At 42.2% G+C, this 18,578-nt stretch overlaps 1 protein-coding gene across 4 annotated transcripts; it reads left to right on the forward strand.

Moving 5' to 3' along the window:
* Positions 1–10,052: 10,052 nt before the first annotated feature.
* On the forward strand, positions 10,053–15,872 carry LOC109781300 (uncharacterized). 4 transcript variants are annotated; one of them, XM_073498333.1, is made up of 15 exons: positions 10,053–10,414; positions 10,539–10,679; positions 10,791–10,910; positions 12,548–12,785; positions 12,912–13,003; positions 13,128–13,226; positions 13,451–13,732; positions 13,858–13,960; positions 14,098–14,178; positions 14,310–14,521; positions 14,608–14,669; positions 14,790–14,915; positions 15,054–15,166; positions 15,348–15,461; positions 15,574–15,872. In XM_073498333.1, the coding sequence occupies exons 1-11, from the start codon at positions 10,322–10,324 to the stop codon at positions 14,647–14,649; spliced, it is 1,503 nt and encodes a 500-aa protein (XP_073354434.1). In that variant the 5' UTR covers positions 10,053–10,321; the 3' UTR covers positions 14,650–14,669; positions 14,790–14,915; positions 15,054–15,166; positions 15,348–15,461; positions 15,574–15,872. The 4 variants fall into 4 exon arrangements, with proteins under 4 accessions (XP_073354434.1, XP_020195493.1, XP_020195495.1 ...); XM_020339904.4 differs by lacking the exon at positions 14,608–14,669; XM_020339906.4 differs by lacking the exons at positions 14,608–14,669; positions 14,790–14,915.
* Positions 15,873–18,578: the final 2,706 nt, after the last annotated feature.

Here is an 18,578-nt window from a genome sequence, read left to right on the forward strand (position 1 = left end):
CATGTGTTGTCATTTGATGAATGGGATCACATCATTAGAGAATGATGTGATGGACAAGACCCATCCATTAGCTTAGCGCTATGATCATTTAGTTTATTGCTATTGCTTTCTTCATAACTTATACATGTTCCTATGACTATGAGATTATGCAACTCCCGAATACCGGAGGAACACTTAGTGTGCTATCAAACGTCACAACGTAAATGGGTGATTATAAAGATGCTCTACAGGTGTCTCCGATGGTGTTTGTTGAGTTGGCATAGATCGAGATTAGGATTTGTCACTCCGATTGTCGGAGAGGTATCTCTAGGCCCTCTCGGTAATGCACATCACTATAAGCCTTGCAAGCAATGTGACTAATGAGTTAGTTGCGGGATGTTGCATTATAGAATGAGCAAAGAGACTTGCCGGTAACGAGATTGAACTAGGTATGATGATACCGACGATCGAATCTCGGGCAAGTAACATACTGATGACAAAGGGAACAACGTATGTTGTTATGCGGTTTGACCGATAAAGATCTTTGTAGAATATGTAGGAGCCAATAGGAGCATCCAGGTTCCGCTATTGGTTATTGACCGGAGATGTGTCTCGGTCATGTCTACATAGTTCTCGAACCCGTAGGGTCCCCACGCTTAACGTTCGATGACGATTCGTATTATGAGTTTATGTGATTTGATCTACCGAAGGTTGTCCGGAGTCCCGGATGAGATCACGGACATGACGAGGAGTCTCGAAATGGTCGAAACATAAAGATTCATATATTGGAAAGGCTACATTCGGACACCGAAATGGTTCGGGTCGTTTCAGATAAGTTTCGGAGTACCAGGGGTTAACGGAACTCCCCTCCCCCGGGAAGTTATTGGGCCTCATGGGCCTAGTGGTGGAAGAGAGGAGGCAGGCCAAGGTGTGGTGCGCGCCGCCCTAGCCCAAACCGAATTGGACTAGGGCTAGGGGGGCGGCCCCCCTTTCCTTCTCTTCTCCCTCTCCTTCCCCCCTTCTCCTTGTGGAAGTAGGAGGGGGGGGGGGTGAATCCTACTTGGAGTAGGACTCCCCCCTTGGGCGCGCCTCCTCCTGGCCGGCCTCCTCCTCCCTCCCTCCTTTATATACGTGGGGAGGGGCACCCAAAGGCACAACAGACAATCTCTTAGCCGTGTGCGGTGCCCCTTCCACAGTTTTACACCTTGGTCATATCGTCATAGTGCTTAGGCGAAGCCCTGCGCCGGTAACTTCATCATCACCGTCACCACACCGTCGTGCTGACGAAACTCTCCCTCGGCCTCAGCTGGATCAAGAGTTCGAGGGACGTCCCTGAGCTGAACGTGTGCAGATCGTGGAGGTGCCGTGCGTTCGGTACTTGATCGGTTGGATCGCGAAGACGTTCGACTACATCAAGCGCGTTACTAAACGCTTCCGCTTTCGGTCTATAAGGGTACGTGGACACACTCTCCCTGCTTGTTGCTATGCTTCTCCTAGATAGATCTTGCGTGATCGTAGGATTTTTTTTTGAAATGCTACGTTCCCCAACAGTTTTTACTTCGATGCCACTTGCAACTCGACCATGGACTCGCAACTGGCCTACTTTTTTTGTCTTTTTTTTCGCCACAATTACCCCAATTGCATCGGCTCCCGAATGCCCCAGTTGCAACTCGACCATTGACTCGCAACTCAGTGGTTTGTTTTACTATTTGCCACTTGCAACTCGACCATGGACTCGCAACTGGTCTATTTTTTTTGTCTTTTTTTCGCCATAATTGCCCCAATTTTGCATCAACTCCCAACTGCGACGTCCTAAATGCCCCAGTTGCAACTCGACCATCAACTTGCAACTCAGTGGTTGTTTACTCGATTACAACTTGGGCTTGGACTCTCAACTATAGGGCCCGCACGACACTTGCAACTCGACCGTCGACTCGCAACACGGCGGGGAGGGGTCTTTACTCGATGCCACTTGCAACTCGACCATGGACTCACAACTGGTCTGGTTTTTTATCTTTTTTGTTTCGACATAATTGCCCCAATTGCAAGTCCACCATCGACTCCCACCTACGACATCCCAAATGCCCCAGTTGCAACTCGACCATCGACTCGCAACTCAGTGGTTTGTTTTACTCGATGCCACTTGCAACTTGACCTTGGACTCGCAACTTTGTTATTTTTGTTGTTGTTGTTTGTTTTTTTTTCACAATTACTCCCCTTGTAAATACAAGCAACTTTTTGGTTTCATCGATGAAAATAGAAGGACCAGTGTGGCCCTCCATACCCCAATTGTAGTTGGATCATCGACTTGCAACTAGGGGGTGGTGTTTACTTCGATGCCACTTGGAACTCGACCATGGACTCGCAACTGGTCTGTTTTTTTGTCTCTTTTTCCGCCATAATTGCCCCTATTTTGCATCGACTCCCAATCGCGACGTCCTAAATACCCCAGTTGCAACTCGACCATCGACTCGTAACTCAGTGGTTGTTTACTCGATGCCACTTGCAACTTGAGCTTGGACTCACAACTGTAGGGCCCGCACGACACTTGCAACTCGACCGTCGACTCGCAACTCGGGGGGGAGGGGTCTTTACTCGATGCCACTTGCAACTCGACCACGGACTCGCAACTGGTCTGGTTTTTTTGTCTTTTTTGACATAATTGCCCCAATTGCAAGTCCACCATCGACTCCCACCTACGACGTCCCAAATGCCCCAGTTGCAACTCGACCATCGACTCACAACTCAGTGGTTTGTTTTACTCGATGCCACTTGCAACTCGACCTTGGACTCGCAACTTTGTTATTTTTGTTGTTGTTGTTGTTTGTTTTTTGTTGTTCACAATTACTCCCCTTATAAATACAAGCCAATTTTTGGTTTCACCGATGAAAAGAGAAGGACCAGTGTGGCCCTCCATGCCCCAGTTGTAGCTGGATCATCGACTTGCAACTAGGGGGGTGTTTACTTCGATGCCACTTGCAACTCGACCTTCGACTCGCAACTGGTCTGTTTTTTTGTTTTTTTCGCCATAATTGCCCAACTGCATCGACTCCCAACTGCGACGTCCTAAATGGCCAAGTTGCAACTAGACCATCGACTCGCAACTCAGTGGTTGTTTTACTCGATGCCACTTGCAACTCGACCTTGGACTCGCAACTGTAGGGCCTGCACGACACTTGCAACTCGACCATCGACTCGCAACTCGGGGGGGGGGGGGGGTCTTTTCTCAATGCCACTTGCAACTCGACCATGGACTCGCAACTGGTCTGTTTTTTTCACCATAATTGCCCCAATTTGCATCGACTCCCAAATGCCCTAGTTGCAACTCGACCATCGACTTGCAACTTGGGTTGGGGTGGCTGGTGTTTTACTTCGGTGCCACTTGTAACTCGACCTTGGACTCGCAACTGGTCTGTTTTTTGTCTTTTCTTTTTTATTTGCAAACTTGACCCAGTTGCAACTCCACCCTCCACTCGCAACTGTAGGGACCCACATGCCACATGCAACTCGACCATGGACTCACATCTGGTCTGTTTTTTTGTGTCTTTTTTTCGCCATAATTGCCCCAATTGCAAGTTCACCATCGAATCCGAACCGCGACGTCCTAAATGCCCCAGTTGCAACTAGACCATCGACTCGCAACTTAGTGGTTGTTTACTTGATGCCACTTGCAAACTCGACTTTGGACTCCCAACTGTAGGGCCCGCACGACGCTTGCAGTTCGACCATCGACTCGCAACTCAGGGGGGAGGGGTCTTTACTCGATGCCACTTGCAACTCGACCATGGAATCGCAACTGGTCTTGTTTTTTTGTCTTTTTACCATAATTGCCCCAATTGCATCGATTCCCAAATGCCCCAGTTGCAACTCGACCATCGACTTGCAACTTGGGTTGGGTGGGTGGTGGTTTACTTCGGTGCCACTTGCAAACTCGACCTTGGACTCGCAACTAGTCTGTTATTTGTTATTTGTTGTTGTTGTTGTTGTTGTTGTTTGTTTGTTGTTTTTTTGTTTTTTTTGTTGTTCTTTTTGTTGTTCACAATTACTCCCCTTGTAAATATAAGCAACTTTTTGGTTTCACCGATGAAAATAGAAGGACCAGTGAGGCCTTGCATGCCCCAGTTGCAGCTGGACCATTGCCTTGCAATTGGGGGGGGGGTGTTTACTTCGGTGCCACTTGCAACTCAACCTTGTATTGACAAACCTTTTTTATAACACTCCTATTTATAGAAATAAAATATGGCCAACAAAGAGCAGAATTGAAGGGTAGACTTGGTTCTAGCCTGTTGCTTGGGGTAATCATTTTAACGTTAAAGTGTTTGATGAAGAAGGAAATGAGAAGATGGACAGTCAGAGTCCTGGTATGTCTTTTTGTACTGTTTTTTTTCTTTTTCTTTTTGTGTTAGTATTTTTCTCATTTTTTGCTATATTTTTTGTTTATTTTTTCAGGGATAATGCTAGTCCCGGATGATATTTGTGTGATTTTCCAGGATATTTATTTCACAAACTTGTGTAGTCTCACCGATGATGCCATCGGAGGGCTTGTTGGCACACTATCTAGGCGACGTAGGGCTGGACACGACCTTATTGATGCGTCAACTGGCGCGCCTGTCGGGAATCGTCTTGTGCACACGCTAACCGACGATGATATCGAAGAGGACGAATTTGTATGTGTAGATAAAGTTTTTCTAGTTTTGGTGTTATTTTTTTTTGTATTTTTGGTACTCAAAGAAGTTTCTTTATTACAGGCTATCCCAACAAAGTTCATTGAGACTCAAGAAATGGATGAAGAAGGAGAAGTTTTCTTATGGAATAGTTTCCTAAGTGTACCCATGACTGGCAAATATACAAGGAGCAACAACAATAAGACTATGATAGATGAAGTATGGCATCATTTTTGTTATACCTACGGTCTTAGAGTCGGCAGAGTTGTTTTGGTCAAAGTTGAGAAAGGACGGCGGAATGACAATTTGTTCCTAATAGTTGATATCATCGAAAAGTGATAGACATTTTTTTGTAATAATAACTTTTTCACCTTTTTTGTAATAGACATAAATTTTCTTGGTAATAGACATGTTTTGTAATAATAACATTTTTTATGTAATTGTTTTTGCAATAATTACTTCCTGTTGTTGTTTATGTAAATTTTTATGTATTTTTTTCAATAATAATAACATTTTTTATGGCATAATTTTTATGTAATAATAACAATAGTTGTTGTTGTTGTTGTTGTTGTTGTTGTTGTTGTTGCTGCTGCTGCTGCTGCTGTTGCTGTCGGCCCTCACCAACATTTTTTTACGACGCATCCCTTCTTGAACATGGAGTTTATGCCACGGGTTTTGTAGTTAACAATATTGCTCAACCTTCGTAGGTATCAGGCTATCGTTGATGGCAGACAGGGCCCAAGATGTCATTCGCCATGTCCCTTTTTTTGCATAGATAAACGACACTAGCATGGCAGGCAATTGTTGGCTGTTGTGCAAGGAGACACCGGTGTTTTTTTTTGTCAGCATCGCCGAGGCTGATGTATGCGTAAAAGTCGTGGTCGAGTGTCCCCAGTGCCCACGGTGGACTTTTTATGCAAGTTGACTATTGAGTTTTTGTAACAGATCAAAAACCTCAACAACAACTTCTTTTTTTCAATTCAACAATTTTTAGTTTGTTTTCAATGGTGCCATTTAATTTGTCATTTTTTGTCTCGCAACTTTTGAAGTTTTTTGTCACTGCCTACTTGCTAGTTTAATCCACAAACAAGAAGGTTTTTTTCTACTAGGAGAGGGAAGCATCATTTCTGTAATTGAAACAGTTTTTATGTTTTCCTAGGGGGTTTTCTACAAGATATCCCAAAGCACCAACGGATCTCTCATAATAATCCACACCGACAAATTTACTCTGTCCAATTTTTTCGAGGTAATATCACAGGTGGTGCTTAAACTTGCCACCGATGTTCACTTTAGTGCCTGAAGTTGAAAAATACACTGAACTGGTTTCAAAACTTGGCACGAGCGTGCAAATACAGTGCTAATCCTATTAATAGACGTGTTTTTACGCTGATGTGGCACCGTAGTTCGCTTAGCATGCACAGACAACCTCGCCCTAGGAAAGAACCAGTATGCCATACGTTTTCTCGTTCCTGTTAATGAAAACAGATCCTTTTTCTTAGAATAATGAAAACATTTCCTATTTTTTTAGATAAGAAAGAAGAGACACGTACGTGGGTTTTAATCGGCTCAGCAGTGCAGCCCAGTTTGCGCATCTTAGTTTCATTTAGAAATTTGTAAAAAAGTTTGTAAATTATAATCACAGTAATAAAAATATTCACATATTTGTTTTAAACGTATCATATAAATAAAATGGTATTTCTGATTATAAAAATGGATGTACAATTTAGAATTATATAAATATTTTCTATACTACAATTCATGAATATTATTTTAACTACATAAACCTTTTAATAGTTACATGTACATTTTTACAATTCATATTGTTTAAGAATTTTTCAACAATGTAAAATGTTCATAAATATCCAAAACTTAAAATTTCAGTTTATGAAAAATATTCACTACTGACTATGTTTTAATTATAATTTTTTTTGAATATATGACATGATGAAAGTTATACACATGTTTCTCGCCAAAAAAGAAATTTATACACGTCTGAATATTAATAAAAAAATTTCTACCTATAACATTTTTTTTCATTTAAGGCATAAGCCAAGCATGCATAATCTTTTGGAATTTACTCAAAAAATTAAGTTTTTTTATAATTATTTTTGCATATACTAAACAATTTAGAAAATTTATTTACGAAAAGCTTTAACTATAAATCACATGTAAATTGCTGACTATTTTTTTAAATTACATGAACATTTTAGTTATTTAAGTTATATGCATTTATAAAAAAATTGAAGCACAAATATTTGAAATGTATTTTTATTACTGTGATTATAATATGCAATTTTTTTTACAAATTTCTAAATCAAACTAACCTGCGCAAATTGGGCTGCACTGCAGCAAGCCATTAAAACCCACGAACATGTTTCTTTATCTAACAAAATAGGAAATGTCTTCATTATTTTAAAAAAAGATCTGTTTTCATTAACATGCACGAGAAAACGTATGGCGTACTGGCCAGTAGTTCCAGTTTGCTAGGGCGAGGTTGTCTGTGCATGCTAAGCGAACTACTGTGCCACGTCAGCGTAAAAACGTCTACTAATGGGATTAGCATTGTATTTGTACGCTCGTGCCAAGTTTTGAAACCAGTTCGGTGTATTTTTCAACTTCAGGCACTAAAGTGAACATCGGTGGCAAGTTTAAGCACCACCTGTGATATTACTTTTTTTTTTGGTGTGCCACTGTTTGAATTGGTGGAGGTGGAGCAGAAGAGGAAGAGACGGGGGCGCTACCTCCTCGAAGGCAATGGCGACCGAGCTGGCCGCCGACGCCCCCCCCCCCCCCCCCCCCCCCCCCCCCCGCAGTTCACCTCCGACGGGCGAGGCACTCGCCACGCGGCATGCGAGGGTCGCGACATGACCACCGTCGACGACCTCTGCACCGCCGACAAGCCAGCGTCGCGCGCCGTCCCCACCGTCCGCGACCTCTGCGCCGCCAACAAGACAACGTCGCGCGCCGTCCCCGCCGTCCCGGAGTTCGCTGCAGGCGAGGAGCTGCCGAATCCAGTGAGCAGCACACCTCCCCCCCCCCCCCCCCCCCCCCCCCCCCCCCCCTTCTTTGAACCTGCTTAATTTTTGTTCGTTCACATCGTCAAAATCAATCAGTATTGTGGCCATCCAACTCTAATTCATCGTGGCAGTGTGTACCCTGAATTTGTAAGCCGGCTCCTGTGTCCTTGAAGGCTAAGGAATTGCTAGCCGTCAGTGTGTACCCTGAATTCCGAATTTCGACTTGGCTCCTGTGTCCTTGAAGGCTAAGGAATTGCTAGCTGACGCTTGTGTGTGTATGTTTGTAGGGTCCTTGATGTTTGTATGCTCTTTTTTAACTTGGTCCTTGAAGCCTCCACGGTAGAAATGCAAATACTGAACATATACAATTATTTTGTTTAATTTGCGGATGGAGAGAGCTTTGAGCCAACATGTGGTCATCAGCTTGCAATGAAATGGCAGCTGGCATATATTTTTGTTTGTTTGTCTGGGTTGATGTTTCCATCCCCAGCTAGCAATGAATGCAGGAGGGATAAGTGTGTTGCAATTTTTGTTTTGTTCTCTTCGTGAAAATCAGTCAGTATTTGTGGCCATCCAACTCGAAACTCGTTGTCGCAGTGTTCATCATGTGATCCTTTTTCGAAAGGCTAAGGGGAGGTGAGGGGCGGTAGTTGTTAGTTCGTGTGTGTAAGTATGTATGATCTGTTCTCATGCATCATTGAAGGCTCATACAGTAGAATGCAAATTCTGAATGAATGGTATGTGTCATGTTATGTCCTTTATGACTGTTTGCAAGTTTGGGGATGAAGGGTCACTCGAACTAACATCGGGTTTCGTTTTTTGCCTCAAACTAACATATCGTAGTTTGTTTGTTCCTGCGAAACAGTTTTCAGAGTATGATGTTATGGAAGTCGTTGAGTATGTAATTTTTCTGAGTTGACTCTCTAATTGAGTTATAGCTAACTGTTTTCGTGAGAGTCTGTAATTCTTCAGAAGTTGACTCTGTTATTTTTTCAGAGCATACATCATGTGTTTTTCAGTTTTTCTAATTTGTTCGGAGAGCATGCATTTTATATTCAAAGAGTGTGACTCACCAGTTAGTATTCAGTGAGGATCATCTTTTTATTTTTTAGCAGTTTGATAACATATCTTCAGTTTTTTTGTAAGGGCTCCCTCAAGCTATTTATGTCGAATGCTTTGCCTGCCCAACTATAAGTGCACCATCAGTGCAGCATATATTACCAGTAGACTTTATATGCATTCCACCCACTCTGTTTTGTCTGCGCGCAAGCGAATAACATTGATGTCAAATGTATACCTGAATAGAGACCAATAACTCTCTAGAATCACTTCAGCTAGCTGACAAATGAGGAGGATCAGGCAATGTTCATATAGTTTGAAACATCATTTTCAGTAATTTTCAGTAATCTGTTTTTTTATCAGAGAGTTGACCATCAGTCAATGTTCAGAGTTTTTCAACCCATGAGTAAATGCTTAGAGAGGATGACTTGATTTTTTCTTTCCTTCCGAGTAGTAGTCTCAGCTTTGTAAATAGTCGATGTTTTGGTTTAATTAGTACTGTAGTTTTTCTCAATGTACACCATAACGTTTTTTAACTCAGTTATTTTTTTGTGTTTTCTTAAACATGAGCTTTTAAACGAAGATACAATTCCTGAGCCTTTGGAGTCAAACAACAACAGTCAAAAGGATGATTCAGGGGTTGATAGCATGAATGAACAAGAGGAGCAAAGTATAGTTGATATGACAGAATCAGATGCATCAGACGTCATGCTGATCAATGGCCTGAGAACAATTGTAAATGTGTTTTGAACTAGAAGAAGCTAGTGTTTTTTCTTTTCTTGTGTTGTTTTTCATAAGTTCAATTCTCTGACACAAACTTTCCTTTATTTCTATAGTTACAGAAAAGACAAGAGAGGAAGCAGGAGAGGAGTGCTTTGAAAGAGAAAAGGAAGAAGGTAACTTTGTGCTTTTCATAGTTTTTTTCATTGTTAACATTTCTGAGCCATAACCACAAATCTTATTCTAGAGAATAATGCTCCTTAGCCCTTTTAATGCTTGCTATTTGTTTCATTTTCAGAGGACAAGGGCAGAGGAAGGAAAAGCCAAAGGGCACATGAACAAAGGAAGAGCAACTGCATACAACATGTTTAGCATTGGATATTTCGCGAAGATTGTTGATGTTGTGTGCAAAAGCAATCATAGGATGGAGGTTGTCAGTAACGGCGGTTTTGGATACTTGCTCGAGCTAGATGATTGTTATGTTCCAAGGCCTTTTGCTCAGTGGGTCGCGGACAACATATCCACAAAAGAGGAAGCAATTGTACTTGGTGGCAAATCAATCTCTCTCAACCCTGAAGCCGTATCATTAGTTCTTGGTATACCAGCAGGAAGAACAAAGATCAGAGTGCTCGACGAGGAGTCCGGGAAAGCGGTGTTTCTATCACTGTTTGGGCTAACAGATCTTCCATCAATAAGTTTCTTCGGGAATAAGCTTATGAAGGAAGAGCTGCCTGACGACGTTTATCTTCGCTGCTTCTTGACTGTCGCCCTAGCAACCTTCCTGTGTCCCACATCCAACACAAAGCCAAGCACCAAATATTTGGGAGCACTTGTGGATGTGTCAAAGTACAAAGATCTTGATTGGTGCTCTTTTGTCCATACATGGAATATCTCTATGTCAAGAAGTACCAAACAGACAAGCTGAAGCAGAAACGGATAACAACGACTTTGGGAGGCTGCATATATCAGCTAGCAGTATGCTCCTTCTTTTTGTTTATATGTAACTTTTTTGTTAACTTATTTTTTATTTTTTAGGAGCACTGTGTTCTCATCAAACATACTGAAGGTTTTTCATTTGTATCTTGTTGTTTATTTGCAGGTTCGGTGTCTAGACTTCAACAATTTTGGATCAATAACAATCCCTCCAGCACTACCTAGGATTTGTTTCTGGAAAGGACAAACCATTAAACATTTCAGTGATATGCTCCTCGGGAAAGATGGACTCTATGGAGCTCTTCAAGTAAATATCATACTCTGCTATAATTTCCCTCCTTTTTAATGTGTACCTTTTTTTTGTTCACATCTACTCCTATTATGTTTGTTTGTTTATTCTTTTACATTTTTCTGGCAGATCAAAGATGAGGCAGAAACTTGCTATGCACAAACTGACGGTGCATGGGCAAGCACCGCCAAGAACTCAAACATAAAAAAAGCTATACAAAGGGTCTTAGGCAACTCTTTTTCAGAGAAGGTAAAATGCATCAGACTTGATGCAGACAGCAACTTCAACACCTAATTTTAGTGATAACCCACAAGTATAGGGGATCAATTGTAGCCTCTTTCGATAAGTAAGAGTGTCAAACCCAACGAGGAGCTAAAGGTAGAACAAATATTCCCTCAAGTTCTATCGACCACCGATACAACTCTACGCACGCTTAACGTTCGCTTTACGTAGAACAAGTATGAAACTAGAAGTACTTTGTAAGTGTTGTTGGATAGGTTTGCAAGAATGTAAAGAGCAGGTAAATAAAAACTAGGGGCTGTTTAGGTAAAGAAGCAATAAAGTTAGTATAGCGAGTGTGGAAAAGTGGTGGTAGGAGTTGCGAAATTGTCCCTAAGCAATTGACTATTTTACTAGACCGATAACAAGTTTTATGTGGGAGAGGCCACTGCTAGCATGTCATCCCTGACTTGGAATTCTATGCACTTATGATTGGAACTATTAGCAAGCATCCGCAACTACTAACGTTCATTAAGGTAAAACCCAATCATAGCATTAAGATATATTGGTCCCCCTTCAATCCCGTATGCATCAATTTCTATGCTAGGTTGAAGCTTCTGTCACTCTTGCCTCCAATACATAGCCCTAGCAACATACAACTAACCCTATGGTGTGATCCACGCGCGCGCTCATATGATGGGCACCAAAGGATAGCAACATAACCACAAGCAAATTAAACCAATCGTAGCAATTCACCAATTACCAATAGGACAACGAAAATCTACTCACACATCATAGGATGGCAACACATCATTGGATAATAATATGAAGCATAAAGCACCATGTTCAAGTAGAGGGTACAACGGGTTGCGGGAGAGTGGACCGCTGTAGATAGATGGGGGAAGGTGATGGAGATGTTGGTGAAGATGACGGAGGTGTTGGTGTAGATTGCGGTGATGATGATGGCCCCGGCGGCGTTCCGGCGCCACCGGGACAGAGGGAGAGAGAGCCCCCCTTCTTCTTCTTCTTCCTTGACCTTCCCCATAGATGGGAGAAGGGTTTCCCCTCTGGTCCATGGTCTCCATGGCGGCGGAGGGGCGAGAGCCCCTCCGAGATTGGATCTCTCTCTCTGTTTCCTTCTGTTTCTGCTCTCCCTGATTCTGGCCTTTCACCGTTTCTTATATTCCCGGAGATCAGTAACTCCGATTGGGCTGAAATTTGGACACGATTTTTATTCGGATATTGGCTTTCTCGCGGCGAAAGAAGGGCACCAACTGCCTTACGGGGTGGCCACGAGGGTCAGGGGCGCGCCCCCTACCTCGTGGCCCCCTCGGGCATCGTCTCACGTTGATTCTTCTTCCCAAAAATCACATATATTCCAAAAAAATCTCCGTCAGTTTTTATCCCGTTTGGACTTCGTTTGATATGGATTTTCTGCGAAATAAAAAACATGCAACAAACAGGAACTGGCACTGGGCACTGGATCAATATGTTAGTCCCAAAAATAATATAAAAAGTTGCCAAAAGTATGTAAAAGTTATAGAATATTGGCATGGAACAATAAAAAATGATAGATACGACGGAGACGTATCATTTAGCTGTTTTGGTTTCCCCTTCTCTTTTTTATATTTTTTTGATTTACTTGTGGAATCTTTTCTGCTTGTCAGATCAAAGAAGATATATTCCTCAGTTTCCAGGAGCGCATAAAAGATCAAAACCTGACCACATGTCTGATAGCAAAACAAGTGCTGCTAGACAGTTTGAACATTGTTTCTTCTTATTTCAATGGCTCTCAACGTACAGAGAAGTTAGAGTCCTCCGAGCATTTATACATGCCAACTGACGAAGATAATGGGTCTGGCAGTACTATTAGAGTTGATTCCAATGGGATTGAAATAAACAGTGGTGTGTTTTTGAATCATTTTTTATCACACGCAACCATGTGTTTTTAAAATGATTTTTTCATTCTTTTTGTTCTAATTCTTTGTTTGTTTTTTAATTTATTTGACAACCCCCCTATATTGTTGGCAGATGGAAGAGGCAGGAAGAAGAGAATGAAGACTAGTACACAAGAGTCAGAAACTTCAGAAACTAAGGACAATCAATTGGAAGTTAAAATAAAGGTATTTTGTGGGCCTTTTGTAATTAGTTCTTTTCAAAAGCATGTTTTCGTGTGTGTGTGTGTGTGCAATATCCATCACATTTTTCTGCCATATTCTGAATTTTTCTCTCAATAACTTCTCACAGGGAGGCATACTTGAAGTAGCTGTAGAAGGAGGTGAAGCCGAAATGCAGTCACTACCGGGCAATGGTCACACAAACAAGCTCGAAAAAGAAGCTCGAATGGTTATTGTTTTTTTAAAACCCCTTTATAGTCACATCTTCTTTTAAAAGAAATTGTCCCTTAACATGCACCTTTTCCTATGAACTAACCTGCGAGGGAGTGAATTGTGGAATTGTTAAAGAATGTAGAAATATATGAACACCAAATGTTAAAGCATTGTATTGTTCCAAGAATTCTACAAATAGCTCTGACAACCATGCTTTTTTTGGACATGCTTGTGGGTTAGGAACAAACCATGCAGAATAGCAACATTGCAACACAGCAACCAGAGATGAATATGCTTGATGCAGATACCAATATCCCCAAGTGCACTGCTTGTGATTGTTCTGCTCAAAAAGAAGCACCAGAAAAGAGCACTAGTCTGAACTACATGTTGTTATCAGCTAGATTGGCAAGAGCACTGGAAACGACAGAACAAGACATCAACTCAAAGGAGGAAGCCAGCACGCATGTACCACCAACTTTCCCAGGTTTCCAACAAAACGCTATTAACAGTAATCAATCTGAGGTACACCCTCCAAGGAATTTCTTTGAGCTTCTCTTAGCGCCATCATTTTTTCATAGGTTTTTTTATCTGTGTTTTTTTGTTTACATCTAACTCAACCCTTTTCTTCATCTTTTTTAAAAACTCAGCATTGCATCGAAACCAAGACATTGTATCAAGAAAACAAAGCAGCAGCAATTGAGTGTGTGGAACTAGACACCACTGCCTCCCCACAAGACAACAATAACCAAGGTTTTTTCCAACAAAAAAGTTTCAGAACCCTGTCTGCGAACGGGCTAACTCCTTGAAATATTTTCTTTTACTGAAGAGTTGCAGTTTCTTGTTTATTTTTATTGTTTACTTTTTTGCCTCTTTTCTTTTTGTGACAGATGATTTTCGTTTCAATGAAGTCAAGGAGCAGGGGAAACATGCAGGACTTGATATTGATATCAACATATCACTATCAAACAGTACTGCCAACAACTCTTCTCTTTTTTTCATTCAGTACACATGACAATTATTTTTCTTCATGTTACTGGTAACAACCGATTTTTATCATTTGTTTTACCTTTTACCTTTTTTGTCTTTTTCATATGTGTAGGTGGTGTAGATGACAAGCTGAAACAGGTGGAAGATTTCCAACACACTATGCATCCATTGGACGTTGCAAGACAAAAGTATTTCTTTTCTGATGATATGACACCTAGCTGCAGAATTTTTGTTGACCATGATGATTGTGGGAACAAAATAACAGAGCCAGAATTGTGGCGTGATTTAGACATGGACTCGAATGCATACGAAGCCCAGATAGAGGTAATTATTGTCCACACACACTTTTCTTTTTGACTTCACTGTTTTGGCTACAAAAGTCACCCACTCAATTTGTTGCTCATTTCAAGAAGCTAAGAAAAAATATCCATGGAATACAAGTAAGGACATAATCAAAGGATACAACTCACAGGTGCTATTTATTTTTTTTCAAATGTAATAGTGTCTGAAAAAACCCTCTTACCATCTCGCACAAGCCCATATCTAAGTGTTTTCTTTTTGTTTCTCTTTTTATTTCTTATCTCTTTTTTAGCATGAGAAAACAGCGCTTGTCGATTCCTCCATACATTGTGCGCAGAGAGAGCCCGCGACAACAGAAATGTGCAAGTACAGAAACTTTCTTCCCGGGTTCGAAGAAATAGACGACATTATTGACTTGGTTTGTCTTTTTCTGATTTTTCTTCCCTTTCTTTTTGTCCTTGCTACCTTTCGTTTATAAGCAAATTCCTTATAGATACCAAAGCACACTCACTCTTTTTTTGTGATTGATTTTTAAAATGCCATACATTTTTTTCAGACATCTCCTGCCGCACACACACCAAAGACCTGGACAATACAAAAATATCTTACTACCGAATGAGGACATGGAACTATGAGAATGTTGAAAGCTCATCACAAAAGAACAAGAAGGTATAAATCCAATTGCCTCCAACCTTTTTTCTTTTTTTATACGTTTGTATATTGCTTCTGTGATGTTTATTTTTGGGGGCATTTAAATGATTTTGTGTTTGTGCTGCTCTGTAGCTTTTTTTGTTACTTTTTTGCTTAGTTACTGAACACATCCTTTTCAACAATTTGTCCCAATTTGCAGAGCTACTTGACAACACCATTTATTGGCAAGAGGCTTTTTACAGACGAGTTCATTGAAGAAGATGACCAAGATGGGACCGAAGATCAACCAATCAATGTCAACAATGTGTTTCAAGTAAATCTGTTTTCCCTCTTTTTGTGCAGCAATAACTTTCTTTTATCTTTTCTTAATACAACACAAGTTAATCATTATTTTTTATGTTGTGCCATTTTTTGTATTTTTTTAGGTATCTCCGGACGTTCAAATTCTGGGGGAGAGAGTATTCAATGGTTCATGCTCTAATATGGTAAACACAGTAGACAATCTGTACAAACATCAAGCTTACATTAGGCAGTTACTCAAGTGGCAAGGAAAATCTGCCTCCCAAAAGGCTTGTACGCCCAAGCAAGTATCAATGCTCACCTTTCGAGCACGATATGAGAGGTGCTCTCATGCCACTTGAGAAGCAGCTACACAACAACATTGTGACACTAAGCAAATTTGAACCAAACAGAAGGTTTTTTCTATATTCTTTTTGTTTGGTCATTCTTTTCCAACATTGTGACACTAAGCAAATTTGAACCAAACACCGGTGCACCCCTCTTGTTTCTTTTCATGAGCGGGTGTTAAACGTTCTCGGAATGGATTGAGGTTTGTCAAGTGGCCTTGGTATACCACCGGTAGACCACCTGTCAAGTTTCGTTTCATTTGGAGGTCGTTTGATGCTTCAACGGTTAACCGGGTAACCGCAAAGACCTTTTGTGTGTTGCAGCAAAACCCTCCTCCAAACAGCCCAATAACCCATCTAAGTCACTTCCATGCTGTCGGTCGTTCGATCACGATCGTGTGGGCAAAAACCGCACTCCATTTGGAGTCTCCTAGCTCCCTCTAGCTATAAATAGGTGATCCCCCGAGATTTTCGCACAGATCAACCCTAGCCTCGCACCCTCCGCGCGCCGGACACGTCCGGTCCGCGCCGGACAAACCGCGCCGCCACCCGCAGTCAGTCACCGCCCGCCACGTGGCAGCGCCGCCGCCCCACCGCCGCCGGCCCGCCGAGCCCATCTTCGGCCCCTGCGGCCCGCGCCTCCTCGCCCGCGCCTGCGGCTCCCGCCGTCGCCCGCCGCTCCGCCCGTAGTCGCCGGCCGCGCACCCTCCCCCCCCGCCGCCGTTCCCGCTCCGCCGCCTCGTCTCCCCGTCGCCGCCGCCGTTCGCCGGTCGCCGCCGTCCTCGGTGCCCCGCCGACGCCCGCGCGCGCCGCGACCGCGCCGGCGCCTTCCTCCTTCCTCCCGCGTCCGAGCTCCACCCCCGTCAGCGCCTCCTCCCTCACCGGCAAGATCTCCGGCGAGCTCACCCCGGTGAACCTCGACTTCCGTGCCGCCCCGATCTGGATCTGGAGGTTGACCCCGAAATCCCCTCGTTTTCTGCTAAGTCCCCGAAACTATTGCATTATGTGCTCATGTTCATCGCATCATATCTCCTTGCATATTACTCCGTTTTGCGTGCATGATATATCAAAATGTTCGTCTCAAGATTCTCTTTATTTTGTTCCATTGTGCCATGCTCGTTTGAGTCCATCTTGATGCCCAAATCTCTGGTGCAAGAGTGCTATATGATGTTTACTGCTGTTACTTATCAGAACTTGGTGTTTTGTTATTTTTGTTGCATTTGATGTGTGCATCTTATGGGCATGAGCTCTACAGGTGTTTTGATCTATGCCATGCTTTCTTTACAGAGGTGTATGACATGTATTTTTGTGATCTATCTGGTGACTAGAACAAGCATGCAAACTAGCCTTCATGATGTTTCTGTTTTCAGGAACTTAGAATTTTGCTGTCTGTTACTGCTGTTATTTTGTTGCCATGTATCCATGTGGCTACGGTGAGTTCCATGCTTTTTTTGGACATGTTCAGTAAGGATGTTTTGTAGATATAGTTGTGATCTATCCATCCATGCCCCTGTTTGCAATTATGGAGTGGCCTAGATTGTCTTAATCTTGCTCTACTTTTGCTATAAAATGTTTCTCGCAGATTGTTAACATGATATTCAATTTTGCCAAGGTTGTTGTAGTTGATCCATACATGCTATGTACTTGCTCTTGCCATGGTTAGCTTCATAAACATGCCATCTTGCTGTATGTATGCTTGTTTTATCATGCATGGCTTTGTGATGAGTGAATCAAGCTCATCAAGATGCCTTCATAATTTCTGTTAATGCCATGCTCTGTTTTCTGCTAAGTCTGAAACCTGTTAACGAAACTTGATATGTTTACATGGGTGCCATCATATCTTCTGATCCTATTTGGCTCATGGTCAGTATGGGACTTGTTTTCTATGCATTTAGTAGATTCATGCCATGCCTTGTTTTGCTATGTTAAGTTCCTGTAGCATGTTGATTGCTTGCTCTGGACATTGCTGCCTGATGCTGTTTCAGCCATGTCCAGTAATTTTACTAAGTCTGTGAACCTGATATCTTTTGCATTTTTGCCATGCTTGTTTGAACCTGTTATGGTGTGATCTAGATGTAGCTTAGTGTTCATCTTTTGTCAAGCATCTCCTGTAGATTACTGTCATATGCTTTGTTGCTATGTTGGGGTGCTGTAGCATGGTTACTTGATGTATTCTAAGTGCTATCATGCTGTTAATCGCAGATTTATGTCATTCTTGTTTTGCTTGCCATTTGCAAACCGTGCATCCGTTTCTGGGGATCTTTATATCGATTTCGACCGAAATCATCTCATCTTTCCAGTGGCATACTTGGTTTGCTAAGTTACTGCCTTGTTCATCCTTTTTCTTCCGGAGCACGCATATGCATCGCATATCACATCTCGCATATCATGCATGTATTGCATCATGTTGTTTGTGCATTTCCCGTGATTGATTGTGGTTCCATTGCTTGTGTTCTTGCTATGGGTAGAGCCGGGAGTCGAGTTCATGAACGAGGAACCTGTTGAGTACGCCTACGAGGATCAAGCTTTCGACAACTCTGAAAACCTTGCAGGCAAGATGACCAAACCCTCGAAATCACTTCTATCTTTGCTTTGCTAGTTGTTCGCTCTATTGCTATGCTGCGCTACCTACCACTTGCTATATCATGCCTCCCATATTTGCCATGTCAAGCCTCTAACCTTCCTTTCCTAGCAAACCGTTGTTTGGCTAAGTTACCGCTTTTGCTCAGCCCTTCTTATAGCGTTGCTAGTTGCAGGTGAAGTTGAAGTTGGTTCCATGTTGGAACATGGATATTTTGGAATAT

The sequence above is a fragment of the Aegilops tauschii genome, chromosome 5 (assembly GCF_002575655.3).
Source record: "Aegilops tauschii subsp. strangulata cultivar AL8/78 chromosome 5, Aet v6.0, whole genome shotgun sequence".
Taxonomy (NCBI): domain Eukaryota; kingdom Viridiplantae; phylum Streptophyta; class Magnoliopsida; order Poales; family Poaceae; genus Aegilops; species Aegilops tauschii.

Bases quoted from the DNA above. Each gene is read 5' to 3' on its own strand.
- LOC109781300 (XM_020339904.4), top strand. From the start codon at position 10,322: ATGGAATATCTCTATGTCAAGAAGTACCAAACAGACAAGCTGAAGCAG. The intron at 10,680-10,790 runs GTAAATATCATA...TTTTTCTGGCAG, and splicing joins GACTCTATGGAGCTCTTCAA to ATCAAAGATGAGGCAGAAAC. The intron at 14,179-14,309 runs GTACTGCCAACA...TCATATGTGTAG, and splicing joins CAACATATCACTATCAAACA to GTGGTGTAGATGACAAGCTG.